This window comes from Leucoraja erinacea, chromosome 11 (assembly GCF_028641065.1).
Source record: "Leucoraja erinacea ecotype New England chromosome 11, Leri_hhj_1, whole genome shotgun sequence".
Lineage (NCBI taxonomy): Eukaryota > Metazoa > Chordata > Chondrichthyes > Rajiformes > Rajidae > Leucoraja > Leucoraja erinaceus.
The window spans coordinates 53922188-53936981 of record NC_073387.1 but is presented as its reverse complement, the minus strand read 5'-3'; the positions used below and the strand labels follow the sequence as shown (position 1 = coordinate 53936981).

At 45.4% G+C, this 14794-nt stretch overlaps 1 protein-coding gene across 3 annotated transcripts in view; it reads right to left on the bottom strand.

The window, feature by feature from the left end:
* The window catches only part of LOC129701835 (gamma-aminobutyric acid receptor subunit alpha-1-like), a 38424-nt gene that overhangs the window by 19390 nt on the left and 4240 nt on the right, over nt 1-14794 (bottom strand). For all 3 annotated transcript variants that reach the window (XM_055643306.1, XM_055643304.1, XM_055643305.1), the window contains exons 3-6: nt 10892-10995; nt 7818-7885; nt 5568-5788; nt 586-668 (exon numbers count right to left, since the gene is read on the bottom strand). In XM_055643306.1, coding sequence (XP_055499281.1) covers nt 586-668; nt 5568-5788; nt 7818-7885; nt 10892-10995 — 476 coding nt within the window. The remainder of the gene's footprint in view (nt 1-585; nt 669-5567; nt 5789-7817; nt 7886-10891; nt 10996-14794) is intronic.

Here is a 14794-nt window from a genome sequence, read left to right as displayed (position 1 = left end):
CTTTGCCCTAATTTATGACTGGACAAAATATAGTGCAGCCAGCTCAGTGAAAAAGTTAAGAAATAATATATAAAGTTCAAAATATTTTCTTGATGAAAGCAATTAAGTTAATCATCAAAGCATAGAAACATAGAAACATAGAAAATAGGTGCTGGAGTAGGCCATTCGGCCCTTCAAGCCTGCACCGCCATTCAATATGATCATGGCTGATCATCCAACTCAGTATCCTGTACCTGCCTTCTCTCCATACCCCCCTGATCCCTTTAGACACAAGGGCCACATCTAACTCCCTCTTAAATATAGCAGTGGAAGGTTAAATAAATTTTAATTACAAGAATTTTCTTTAGAAAGAAAACACAATAGTGATATTTCTTATTTAGGTACTGACCTAAAATGATCACTGAAGGACTTAATTTGAGCTACTATTTAGAATTATGATAAATTTATTCATGTTAAATTGTTAAACACCTGTTGATTGTCTCATACTTGATATGTGCCACTGAATTTAGATCTGACAGCATTTTGGTTGAGAAACTGCATCAGATCTGAAATTATATCCATCAAAGTGAATATCCTTGTACTTACAACTGCCAAACTTCAGAGGACATGCATGGGCATCCATGGGGAAATCTTCCAAATGCATTGGACACTCCGCACGAACTGTCAACCTGGATAAATATAAATAACAGATGGAAAGTAATATTAAAGAGTTTAAAAGCCCTTAAAGTATATATATATATATTTTTGTATATCTGAAGAAGGGTCTCGACCCGAAATCAAAGCTTGACACAAAATGCTGGAGTAACAGGCAGTAACAGAGAAGGAATGGTGACGTTGCTTCAGACTCTCAACCCGAAACGTTAGCCATTCCTTCTCTAACAGAGATGCTGCCTGCCCCACTGAGTTTTATTCCAGCATTTTGTGTGTATCTTCAGTGTATAACCAGCATCTGCAGTTCCTTCCTACACACACACACCACACACCCACACACCCACACACCCACACACCCACACACACATATATATACTGTAATAGAACAATATGTGGAATGAACTGCCAGACAAGATAGTTGAAGTTGGTACCATAAGAGCATTTAAAAGACGCTTGAGCGGGTACATGGATAGGAAAGATTCATAAGGGCCGGGGTGGAAGATTTCAACTTTCACATGGTCGGCCCTGTTTTCGACTAATGCAATCAACTCGACGTGCACAAACGGAAGATCAAATAGAACAAGTTGTCCAACAACTTTAGGCTGTGCACGCCACACAAAAGAAGAAGATATGGGCCAAAATAAGGACACAAAGTGCTAATCTCAATTGACTGCATTTGCCCCACATTTCTCTAAACCTTTCCTATCCATGCACCCGTCCAAATGTTTGTTAATATTCACCTCTACCACCTCCCCTGGCAGCTCTTTCTACATACCCACTATGTTCTCCATGAAAGCCCTTCAACAAGCCAATGGCCAAAAAATGCTGGAGTAACTCAGCGGGTCAGGCAGCATCCCTGGAGAACATGGACAGGTGATGTTTCATGCCCTGTTTTAGACTTTATGCTATCCCACTCGAGACACCCACAGGAAAAAAAACGTGACTATTTATCTTGTCTGCGCCTGTTAAATTTTAGAACCAATAAGGCCTCTCCTCCGTTTTCCAACTGGACCCAGTCTTTGTTATGTAATTCAAGGCCTCCAGTCCAGAAATAGAAGATAGACACAATAAGCTGGATTAACTCAGCAGGTCAAGGAGCATCTCTGGAGAAAAGGTGGCGTTTTGGGTCGGGACCCCTCTTTAGAGTATCAAGAAGGGTCTCGACCCGAATCATCACCTATTCCTTTTCTCCAGAGATGCTCCCTGTCCTGCTGCGTTACTCCAGCATTTTGTGTCTATCTTTGGTGTAAATCAGCACCTGTATGTAGGAAGGTCTACACATCCAGCCCAGACAACATCCTCGTGGATGCCTTGTGCACACTCTAGCTCTGTAGCGTGGCAACCAGAACTTCACGTAACCATATAACCATATAACAATTACAGCACGGAAACAGGCCATCTCGGCCCTACAAGTCCGTGCCGAACAACTTTTTTTCCCCTTAGTCCCACCTGCCTGCACTCATACCATAACCCTCCATTCCCTTCTCATCCATATGCCTGCCAATTTATTTTTAAATGATACCAATGAACCTGCCTCCACCACTTCACTGGAAGCTCATTCAGGCACCATCCTCTGAGTAAAGAAGTTCCCCCTCATATTACCCCTAAACTGCTGTCCCTTAATTCTGAAGTCATGTCCTCTTGTTTGAATCTTCCCTATTCTCAAAGGGAAAAGCTTGTCCACATCAACTCTGCCCCTCTCATCATTTAAAGACTATCAAGTCCCCCCTTAACCTTCTGCGCTCCAGAGAATAAAGACCTAACTTATTCAACCTATCTCTGTATCTGCGCTCTAACACTCCTATCAACCTATCTAACAACCTATCTCTCTAACACTCCAAGTGAAGCCCAAATAATGTTTTGTACATCTGAAACATGACATCCCAACCTCTGCGCTCAATACCTTGCGAATGGAGTCAAGTCTGAGTTGGATGATCAGCCATGTTCATATTGAATGGCGGTGCAGGTGCGAAGGGCCGATTGGCCTACTCCTGCACCTATTGTCTATGTTTCTATGTTTCTAAGTCTGCTTCACTATTCCGCTCAGGAAAGAACTGCAGATGCTGGTTTAAATCAAAGATAGACACAAAATGTTGGAGTAACAGGCAGCATCTAGAGAAGGAATGGGTGACGTTTCGGGCCGGGACCCTTCTTCAGACTTCTGAAACATCATGCATTCCTTCTCTCCAGAGATGCTGCCTATCCCGCTGAGTTACTCCAGCATTTTGTGTTTGTCTCCACTATTCTGTTCACCTGTGTTGTCGCTTTCATGGCACCTGCATACTTTGTACCGCAAGGTTCCACACTTTAATTCTCAATGTGAGATTCAAACAGATCTTTTTCCCCAACACCCGTGGCCTCTGCTACACCAGGGGGCTCTAACAAAGACGATTTGTAGAATGGATTTTTGCAGCGTTTTACAATAGCTTCGGAGAGACAGACAAGAATTGGGAATGTGAGCTGTGGTGAGGTGGCAAAGAGGTGGCAAGGGAACTAAAGAAACCTACTGAGTATGTAGTAACATTACAATGTGGAGATAGAGAGGGGAGAATAAACAGAATTGTTGATTGTTGCTTATAATGGTAACAGATTGGGAAATGTTCCTCCATATACAAAGGGGGTTGTTAAGCAGGAAAGGGAGCAGGGGTGATTTGTGAGGATGTTGCTAGGACTCGAGGGCTTGAGCAGTAAGGATAGTATTGAGCAGGTTAATACGTCTGTCCCACTTAGGCAACCTGAACGGAAACCTCTGGAGACTTTGCGCCCCACCCAAGGTCTCTGTGCGGTTCCCGGAGGTTGCAGGAGGTTGCAGGTAGTGGAAGCAGGTAGGGAGACTGACAAAAACCTCCGGGAACCGCACGGAAACCTTGGGTGGGGCACAAACCCCAGAGGTTTCCGTTCAGGTTTCCCAAGTGGGACAGGGGCATTAGACTTTATTCCTTGGAGCGCAGGAAGACGAGGGGTGATCTAAACGAGGTGTATATGATCATGAGAGGATTAGGTAGGGTAAATGCACAGAGTGTTTTTAAAAATCCAGAGTGGGGTAATCAAGAAACAGAGGACACAGGTTTAAGGTGAGGGGTAGAAAGATTTAATAGGAACCTGAGTGGCAACGTTTTTACACAAAGGGCGGTGGGTATATTGAACAAGCTGCCAGAGGAGATAGGTGAGCCAGGTACAATCACAACATTTAAGAAACATTTGGACAGGTACATGGATTGGAGACATTTTGAGGGACACGGGCCAAAGCGGGCAGGTGGGATTAGTAAAGATGGGACATCTCTCTAACCCGTTCAAATGCTCTATGGTTAAAACTGACCAGTCAAACAAGTCTGAAATCCATCGAATTTTGAAGGTTTCCCAATGCCAATATAATATTATGTAAAAGAATATGTGTGTTATGATTGTGTTTATAATTTGTTTGGTTGTTTTGTTGTTTGTCTTTTGCACAAAAGTCCGCGAGCATTGCCACTTTCATTTCACTGCACATCTCGTATGTGTATGTGACAAATAAACTTGACTTGACTTGACTTGATATTCATGTATATAAAATATTCAATTGGTATATCCAAGTAGCATTTCCCACTGAGATGAATTCAAACGAAAAGTCCCTTTCTTGAAAGTGTTATTTTGTTCTGTAATATACTGTAGCAGTTTTCCAAATCCCTAATGCCCCTGTCCCACTTAGGAAACCTGAACGGAAACCTTTGGAGACTTTGCGCCCCACCCAAGGTTTCCGGCGGTTCCCGGTGGTTTTTGTCAGTCTCCCTACCTGCTTCCACCACCCGCAACCTCCGGCAACCACCTGTAACCTCCGGGAACCGCACGGAAACCTTGGGTGGGGCGCAAAGTCTCCAGAGGTTTCCGTTCAGGTTTCCTAAGTGGGACAGGGGTATTACCACTGCATTGTTTAGTTTCAAGGAAACAGAGTCCTCCCCATTCCTTAGAAATATGTACTTTAAATAGATCAGGTTGAAGATCGACAGCTGTCTAAAACCACACTTTCATGATGCACAACTCCACTAACAATAAAATAGTTGAGAATGCACATCATTTTATAGCCACAGCATCACTGGTATAGAATTCATGTCATGTTTTTCAGAAGCACGACAAGGCATTTAGCATTGCATGAATTATCCCTTGTGGTATTGGACATCGGCAACAGAAATAAATCATTTTGACTGATCAAACCTGGCTCTCTGGTGCAATGAGGCAGCAGCTCTACAGTTGTGCCACCCTATGGGGCAATCCATAAAAGTATCAAGTACTAGATTTCTTCTCAGTTTTGTACATCAGTATGGTTCAGTTTAGTCTATTGTCACGTGTACCGAGGTACAGTGAAAAGCTAACCAGCCAGCGAAAAGACAATACATGATTACAATCGAGCCATTCACAGTGTACAGATTAAGGGAATAATATTTAGTGCAAGGTAAAGCCAGCAAAGTCTGATCGAAGATAGTCCGATAGTAATTCAGGACTGCTCTCTGGTTGTGGTAGGTACACAAAAATGCTGGAGAAACTCAGCGGGTGCAGCAGCATCTATGGCCATTTCCTTCGCTCCATAGATGCTGCTGCACCCGCTGAGTTTCTCCACCATTTTTGTGTACCTTCGATTTTCCAGCATCTGCAGTTCCTTCTTAAACACATCTGGTTGTGGTAGGATGGTTCAGTTGCCTGATAACAGCTGGGATGAAACTGGCCGTGAATCTGGAAGTGTGTGTTTTCACACTTCTGCACCTTTTGCCTGATGGGAGAGGGGAGAAGAGAGCGTGTGACTGATCTTTGATGCTGCTGCTGGCCTTGCCGAGGCAGCGTGAGGTGTAACTGGACTCAATGGAAAGGCGACTCACTTGTTTTGCCAAGCATATCCAAATGATAGGAAGTTAATGTTAAGTCAGAAGAATGAATTTGCTCACCTCATTGTGTATAAAAGTGTTCCATCGTCAGTTATCCGCAGCAGTTTGTTGGGCATGGTCATGTTGTGAGCCACTGATTTCTTCCCATTGTGGAAGAAGGTATCTGGGGTCCATATTCTGCTGGCCATCAAATTATTTAAACGTAGGATGGTCATGGGCCCTTTGAATTTCAACCTCTCATCCTCCCAGCTCTGACGAAAAAACACGTCTATTGTGTATTCCTGCAGAAACCATCAACACAGTGGCCATCATAGGTCCATTAGAACAGTACAAAGGGAAACATGGTTACTTGCAAGTAATTTTGCTATCAGTAACTAGACGTCCCTCATGACAAAGGGAAAGTGAATTATTAAGATGCATATGTCATGTCATTGCTCTTCACTAAACATTATAGAGTCATAGAGCGATACAGCGTGGAAACAGGCCCTTTGGCCCAACTCACCCACACCAGCCAACATATCCCAGCTACACTAGTCCCACCTGCCTGCCTTTGGTCCATATCCCTCCAAACTTGTCCTATCCATGCATGTGCCTGTCTAACTGTTGGGATAGTCCCATCATCAACTACCTCCTCAGACAGCTGGTCACATACACCCACCACCCTTTGTGTGAAAAGGTTACCCCTCAGATTCCTATTAAATCTTTTCCTCTTCACATTGAACCCATGTCCTCTGGTCCACAATTCCCCTACTAATTAAGAAATAATGTGTTCTGTATTGTGAAGGAACATATTATCTCCATGTATTCCGTTGACATAAGCGCCAAGTACCAGAAGAACTTTGCGTGTCGGGCAGCATCTGTGGAGGGAATGGACAAGTGAAGTTTTGGGTTCGAACTATTCTTCAGACTGGTTGTAGTAGTATGGGAGAGGGAGGTGGAAAAGAGAAGTTTGGGGGGGGGGGGGGGGGTAAACAAAATGGTGGTGTAACTCAGCGGGTCAGGCAGCATCTCTGGTGTAAAATAATAGGTGACCTTTTGGGACACAATCCTTCTTCAGACTCGAAACATCAGCTATTCCTTTTCACTGGAGATGTTGCCTGACCTGCTGAGTTATAGGCGGATTCAGATAGGGGATGTGTTTGGCAAATGGGTGGAATTTCTTGGGTATCCATTCCATTGAGCAGATAACAGGTGTTAGAGGCAGGAACAATGATACCTTTGAAAGTCACTTGGACAGGTACATGGATGGGAAGGGTTTGGAGGGATTAGGTCTCTAGCCCAGAGTAGGCAAATTGATGACCAGAGGACACGGGTTTAAGGTGAAGGGGAAAGATTTAATAGGAATCTGAGGGGTATTTTTTTCACACAAAGCGTGGTGGGTGTATGGAACGTGCTGCCCGATGAGGTAGTTGAGGTAGGGACTATCCCAACGTTTAGACAGGTACATGGATAGGGCAGGTTTGGAGAGTTCTGGACCAAGCCCAGACAGGTGGGACTGGTGTAGATGGTGTGGACGACAGATGGCGCAATGGGCTAAGTGTTCGGCTGGCGACCGGAAAGTAGCCGGTTCGAATCCCGCTTGGAGTGCATACTGCCGTTGTGTCCTTGGGGCAAGACACTTCACCCACCTTTGCCTGTGTGTAAATGTAATGTAATTATGTGAAGCACTTTGGGGTCAATGCAAGTTGACTAAAAATGTGCTATATAAATAAGATTATTATTATATTATTATAGCTATGACATGTTGGCCTTGTGGGCCGAAGGGCCTGTTTCCACACTGTATCACTCTATGACTAGCTCCTATATCACTCTATGACTAGCTGTATAAATCTATGACTGTCACTATGACTATGCTGACTGGCTTGTAGGAAACCTCGTTGGAAACGGTGGAACATATGAAATATACATGGAACAAATTCATATTCTTCCCAAAAAGCTGACATGTTGCATCAATTCAGACTCGTTTTGTAACGGGCGAATATGATACGGGTTGTGTTAGCTCTTAAGGCTAACGGAATCAAGGGACATGTGGAGGAAGCAGGAGCGAGGTACTGATTTTTTTTTTTGAATGATCAGCCATGATCACATTGAATGGCAGTTCTGGCTCGAAGGGCCGAATGGCCTACTCCCCCGCCTATTTTCTACACATTTCAAAGCAATGGAGGAGTGACAACGCATTTCAATTGAAGGTTGCACGCTGACCTATCTAACAGCAAATATAAATAAAAGATAGCTCGGATCGATACGTGCATTAATTGCCAATCTTATTTATTGTTCAAAGTGAGAGGTGAAATATATATTGACACTTACCATGTCTGTGTCTGAAACCGGCCCAAAACTTGTTACGTAGATATCCGTCTTGACTCTTGTTATGCGCTCTGACAAATGACCAAACGTAGTTTTAGTTTAGAGGATACAGCGCGGAAACAGGCCCTTCGGCCCAGCGAGCGGCGACCCCCCGCACACTAACACTATCCCACACACACTAGGGACAATTTACACCAATTACGCCTACAAACCCGAACGTCTTCGGATGGTGGGAGGAAACCCGCAGCACCCGGACAAAACCCACGCGGTCACTGGGGCAAACTCCGTGCAGACAACGCCCGTGGTCGGGAGCGAACCCGGGTCTCTGGCGCTGTGAGGCAGCGACTCTTTGCTAACTGGCCTACGCTGCAGAGAACGCGCTATTGTCTTTTCAAGGTTATTTCAGGGTAATCACTAAATCCTCAAGCGACTCCTCGTTCAATAAAATACACAACCCGTCGATCATTTTGCGCTTAAGATCTGAAATGGATCTTAGCGGCGACGGCTTCTCACAACTGTTACTTGCACCCCGGCGATTTGGCAAAGAAGGTGTGCGTGGAACCGTTAAAGAAGTCGCAGTTAACGGAGCGCACTGGATGTACCGATGGGAGACACAAACATGCTGGCGTGTACCTCAACGGGTCGGGCAGCATCTCTGGAGAACATGGAAAGATGATGTATCGGATTTGCACCCTTCTCCGGAAGAACCGACCCATGTTCTCCAGGGATGCTGCCCCTCCCGCGGAGTTACTCCAGCACTTTGTGTCTTTACCTGGTAAACCAGCATCTGCAGTTCCGTGTTTTTACGTTTTGGAGATTGAGAAGGTGTTCTGTTCTCTGGATAAGCTAAGGTGGTGGTGGGCTCAACAATTATAAACAATTGCGGGCAAAATGTTAACTTAACGAAAGGCCAAACGCAGGCAGGTGGGAGTAGTGTAGATGGGGCAATATTGGTCGGCATGGGCAAGGTGGGCCGAAGGGCCTGTTTCCACGCTGTATGACCCTGACTCTAAAATGCGGACACAGCGTCAGCTCATTGTATATATAAGGATGGGCGGGGGGGGTTAATGAATGGATTGCGAGGGGAACCGCCAATCGCATGTACTAGCTGAGGTGATTCTCATTACTGCATTTAAAGGGGTCGGATAAGAACATCAAAGAGCTGCCCAGGTGTGCTAAAACAAACCCTCTTCATACAGGTAGACACATGAAACTGGAGTAACTCATAGAAACATAGACACATAGAATATAGGTACAGGAGTAGGCCATTCGGCCCTTCGAGCCTGCACCGCCATTCAATATGACCATGGCTGATCATCCAACTCGGTATCCTGTACCTGCCTTCTCTCCATACCCCCTGATCCCTTTAGCCACAAGGGCCACATCTAACTCCCTCTTAAATATAGCCAATGAACTGGCCTCGACTACCTTCTGTGGCAGAGAATTCCAGAGATTCACCATTCTCTGTGTGAAAAATGTTTTTCTCATCTCGGTCCTAAAATATTTCCCCCTTATCCTTAAACTGCGACCTCTTGTTCAGGACATGGATAGGTGACGTTTCACAGAGTGCTGGAGTAACTCAGCGGGTCAGGCAGCATCTGTGGAGAACATGGATAGGTGATGTTTCACAGAGTGCTGGAGTAACTCAGCGGGTAAGGCAGCATCTGTGGAGAACATGGATAGGTGACGTTTCACAGAGGGCTGGAGTAACTCAGCGGGTCAGGCAGTATCTGTGGAGAACATGGATAGGTGACGTTTCACAGAATGCTGGAGTAACTCAGCGGGTCAGGCAGCATCTGTGGAGAACATGGATAGGTGACGTTTCACAGAGTGCTGGAGTAACTCAGCGGGTCAGGCAGCATCTGTGGAGAACATGGATAGGTGACGTTTCGGATCGAGACCGTCTGAAGAAGTGTCTTGACCCGAAACGTCACCTATTCATTTTCACCGGAGATGCTGCCGGTCCCGCTGAGTTACTCCAGCCTTTTGTGTCTGCTTTCGATTTTAAACCAGCATCTGCAGTTCCTTCCTGCACACAATCCCAAGGATCCCGCAATTACAGATGTCTTGAGACTTGTTCAATAACCCAGCTACCTCTTGCATAACAAATCATTCTAGGACGCAGTTCTGGCGAGGTTGCTATTCGTAGAACAGAGACCACAGAACAGCATAGCTAACTACAGGCCCTTCGGCCCACAATGTCTGTGCCGATCACGATGCCTGATCTCTGCCTCCACGTGATGCAAGTCCCTACATTCCTCGCATATCCACGTCCCCATTCTAAAATCTCTTGAACGCCACTGTGGTTCCAGCCTCCACCACCACCCCCTGGCCACTGTGCGTTCCAGGTCCCCACCACCCTCTGTGGGCCGAATGGCCTCCTCCTGTACCTATTTTCTATGTTTCTATGTTTCTGTGTAAAAAAAAACTTGACCCAAAATCTCCATTGAACGTTGCCCCTGAGTTAACGCTACGTCCTCTGGTCTCTGACATTTCCACCCCAGGGATAAACATTCTGATTGTCTACCCCATCTCTGCTCAAGTTCCTTCAACCAATAACCGGGACTTGTGGAATAAGGCTTGCTATCCATCCGCGGCGTCACCCATTCCTTCTCTCCAGAGATGCTGCCTGACCCGCTGAGTTACTCCAGCATTTTAATGGCCACTTCTGCAATACACATAGGTTTGAGGAGAAAGGGGAAAGATTAAATAGGAACACGAGGAGCAACACTTTCCACACGGAGGGCGTTGGGTCTGCCGGAGAAGGTATTTCAGACAGAAACTAGAATGACATTTAAAATACATTCAAACAGGTAAATGGACAGGAAAAGTTTAGAAGGATATGGACCAAACGCGGGCAGGTGGGACTAGTTAGATAGACACAAAATGCCGGAGTAACTCAGCGGGACAGGCAGCATCTCTGGATAGGTGACGTTTCGGGTCGAGACCCTTCTTCAGCCTAGTGTAGACCTTGGTGGGCATGGGTAAGATGGGCCGACCGGCCTGTTTCCTTGCTCTATGACTCCATACAGTTGCCTAAATGTCACCATGTTTCATTTACAGGCCGCCATACAGACCTCCCAGTCCTGGTCTCAAGCGGTTATCATATCCGTCTAGAAGACTGTCCAAGATCCTGGTGAAGATTGTTATGTTGTTCTTGGCTTCGTCCGACATCTGAAGGCTGTGGTGAGGGTGACGGAGAAGGGAGAGAAGGGGAGAATGGATAAAATACGAGACGTACATTGTATAAAATGTTCGCTACCCCTGTCATGCCACATACCTCGAATCCACAACATGGAGATAAACAGTCTAACAAGACACCCGAGCAAACCATCACCCACAGTCACAGTTGTTATAGTGTAGGTTAGTTTATTGTCACCTGTATCGAGGTACAGTGAAAGCTTCTGCAAATGGCTCCACTGTCATCATGCATTGTGCATCATGCATCTGCTGACAGGATAAGTCAGCAGAAAGACAACACATGATTACAATCGAGCCATTTACAGTGTATAGATACATGATAAGGGAATAACATTTAGTGCAAGGTAAAGCCAGCAACGTCCGATCAAGGATAGTCCGAGGGTCCCCAATGAGGTAGATAGTAGCTCAGCACTGCTCTCTGGTTGTGGTAGGATAATCCAGTTGCCTGATAACAGCTGGGAAGAAACTGTCCCTGAATATGGAGGTGTGATTATTAGTTACCCTGCGAATACATTCTGGAGTTTACCTGGATGAGAGGGGATCTCATTGAAACATATAAGACTGTTAAGGGTTTGGACACGCTAGAGGCAGGAAACATGTTCCCGATGTAGGGGGAGTCCAGAACCAGGGGCCACAGTTTAAGAATGAGAATGAGGGAGTAAGCCATTTAGAACGGAGACGAGGAAACACTTTTTCTCACAGAGAGTGGTGAGTCTGTGGAATTCTCTTGGAGGCAGGTGCTCTGCATGCTTTCAAGAGAGAGCTAGATAGGGCTCTTAAAAATAGCGGAGTCAGGAGATATGGAGAGAAGGCAGGAACGGGGTACTGATTGGGGATGATCAGCCATGATCACATTGAATGGCGGTGCTGGCTCGAAGGGCCAAATGGCCTACTCCTGCACCTATTGTCTATTGCCTATTGTCTACATTTTGGTGAAAGATTTCGAGTGGGTTTTGGAGCACTGCTCGTGTACTCGTTAAGTTCCTTAAAAAGAGAATTGAAATAATAAAAACTAAAAAGATAAATGGCGCCTTTGCATTTCACAGGAGGGATGTTGTTCCGGTTATACAGAAATGAACGAGTATTTCTTTGGGATACGTTTGAGAAACAGGAATTGAAAATGTGTTCATTGCAATGCATCAAACTGCAAAAGAAAATCTATCTATAAATTCAGAATACCTGAAAGATGGCTTAAAAATGTTTTTTTTTCTACGTTGAGGCGTAACTGGCTGTGAAACTATGTGGAACATTTATGGGGTCTTGCTTAACAAATATGAAATACATAAGTCGTTGTTCTTCCAGCAAATTAGAAGGACAAAATGCCTGTCCCACTGTACGAGGTAATTCAAGAGTTCTCCCAAGTTCTCCCCTGATTCGAGCTCGTGTAATGTACGTAGCGGGTCCGTAGGGGCTCGTACGAGTAAAAAGTAACCATTTTTTTCATCACGAGTATTTTTTTTACTCGTGGACATTTTTCACAGTGTTGAAAAAAAGTCACGAGTTTACCGGATTTCCCGAGTAACTACCGTTATTCGTACGAGCCGCTACGAGACATCCACGAACTCCTATGTACCCGCTACGTACATTAGACGAGCTCGAATTAGGGGAGAACTCGGGAGAACTCTTGAATTACCTCGTACAGTGGGACATGCCCTTGAGTCATTCACGAAACAATGCTATTTTTCCTTCCAATTCCTTCCCAGCAACCCGTGAAGAATATTCAAAAAGGGACTAAATGCACATGATAACGATGAACTCAGTCCAGTCAACTGGATTTTGAACCTATACCTTTCGACCCTTTATGTTCTTAAAACGTGTACAATATTTACTTGTACTTCCATATATTAATGGGGACGTCGGGGTTTAATGTGCATCTGTTATTCATTATCATCAGTGTTGCTACTTTGTGAGCGGCCGTTTAAATAGCCCATAACACACACTGAGGGTATTAGACAACGAAATATCTACAGCTTAAACTCTGAGGGCGAATGAAAATGAAGCAGGGAACTAAACAAGGACCCCCCCCCCCCCCCCCCCCACACACACACACACACAATTATAGCGTCACCAGTAGATTTCCTAATGAAACGCACTTTCCTTTTAAGCCAATATTGGCTTTCTTTATCTAATGCGGTTACAATCTTAACGTTTAAGAAACATTTAAGTCAAGTCAAGTTTATTCGTCACATACACATACGAGATGTGCAGTGAAATGAAAATTTAGGCTTCATGGATAAGGTAGGTTTGGAGGGATATGGGCCAAATGCAGGCAGGTGGGACTAGTGGAGATGGGGCATGCTGGGCGGCTGTGGGTAAATTGAACCGAAGGGCCTGTTTCTACGCTGTTTCTACTCTACGACACTGATGCATGAGTAGGCTTTTTTTGGTGTGAGTTGGGCATCTCCCAACGTTTTAAGACAAGGAACTACTTTTGAAGTGTGGTGGATTTGGGGGAAAGCCACGGAACTCATTCTTGGCTAGCACGACAGGAGCGGAAGGAGTAACAAGGTGATCGCACGTTAGACACAAAATGCTGGAGTCACTCATCGGATCAGGCAATATCTCCGGAGAGAAGGGATGGGTGGCGTTTTGGGTAGAGACCCCTTTCTGGATCCTTTCTCCCACAAGTGGCGGGTTAAGGGATAAATGTTGGCAAAGGGCATGGAAATAATTCCACTACTCTTCTGAATGTGGTGAGATCCTTTTGCCTACAACTCTCATGACGAGGTGGCGTCATTCCCCCGGGTGGACCTGGAACAAGGGTCTCATCCGTAACGTCACCCACCCATTCCTTCTCTCCAGAGATGCTGCCTGTCCCACTGAGTTACTCCAGCACTTTGTTCCTATCTTCTGCTTAAACCAGCATCTGCAGTTCCTACACCACTGGGTAAAGTGAAAAAGCATTGTTTTTCGTGCTATCCAAGTGGTTCAGATATACACATAAAACTGGAGAGCATTATCTCCTGTTCCGATGCATTATACATAAAAACATAGATATAGAAACATAGAAAATAGGTGCGGGAGTAGGCCATTCGGCCCTTCGAGCCTGCACCGCCATTCAATGTGATCATGGCTGATCATCCAACTCAGTATCCTGTACCTGCCTTCTCTCCATAACCCCTGATCCCTTTAGCCACAAGGGCCACATCTAACTCCCTCTTAAATATAGCCAGTGAACTGTGGCCTCAACTACCTTCTGTGGCAGAGAATTCCACAGATTCACCACTCTCTGTGTCAAAAAAATGATTTTCTCATCTCGGTCCTAAAAGACTTCCCCCTTATCCTTAAACTGTGACCCATATAACCATATAACCATATACCAATTACAGCACGGAAACAGGCCATCTCGACCCTTCTAGTCCGTGCCGAACACATAATCTCCCCTAGTCCCATATACCTGCGCTCAGACCATAACCCTCCATTCCCTTCCCATCCATATAACTATCCATTTTTTTTTTTAATGATAAAAACGAACCTGCCTCCACCACCTTCACTGGAAGCTCATTCCACACAGCCACCACTCTCCGAGTAAAGAAGTTCCCCCTCATGTTACCCCTAAACTTCAGTACCTTAATTCTCAAGTCATGTCCCCTTGTTTGAATCTTCCCTACTCTCAGTGGGAAAAGCTTATCCACGTCAACTCTGTAAAACAGGGTTTTCCTGATTACAGTCACTGCCTCAGAGTGCCAGAGACCCGGGGATGGCTGGTGGGCGCGGGCCCTAGCACGACAGGAGTGGAAGGAGTAACACAGTGATCGCACGTTAGACCCCTTGTTCTG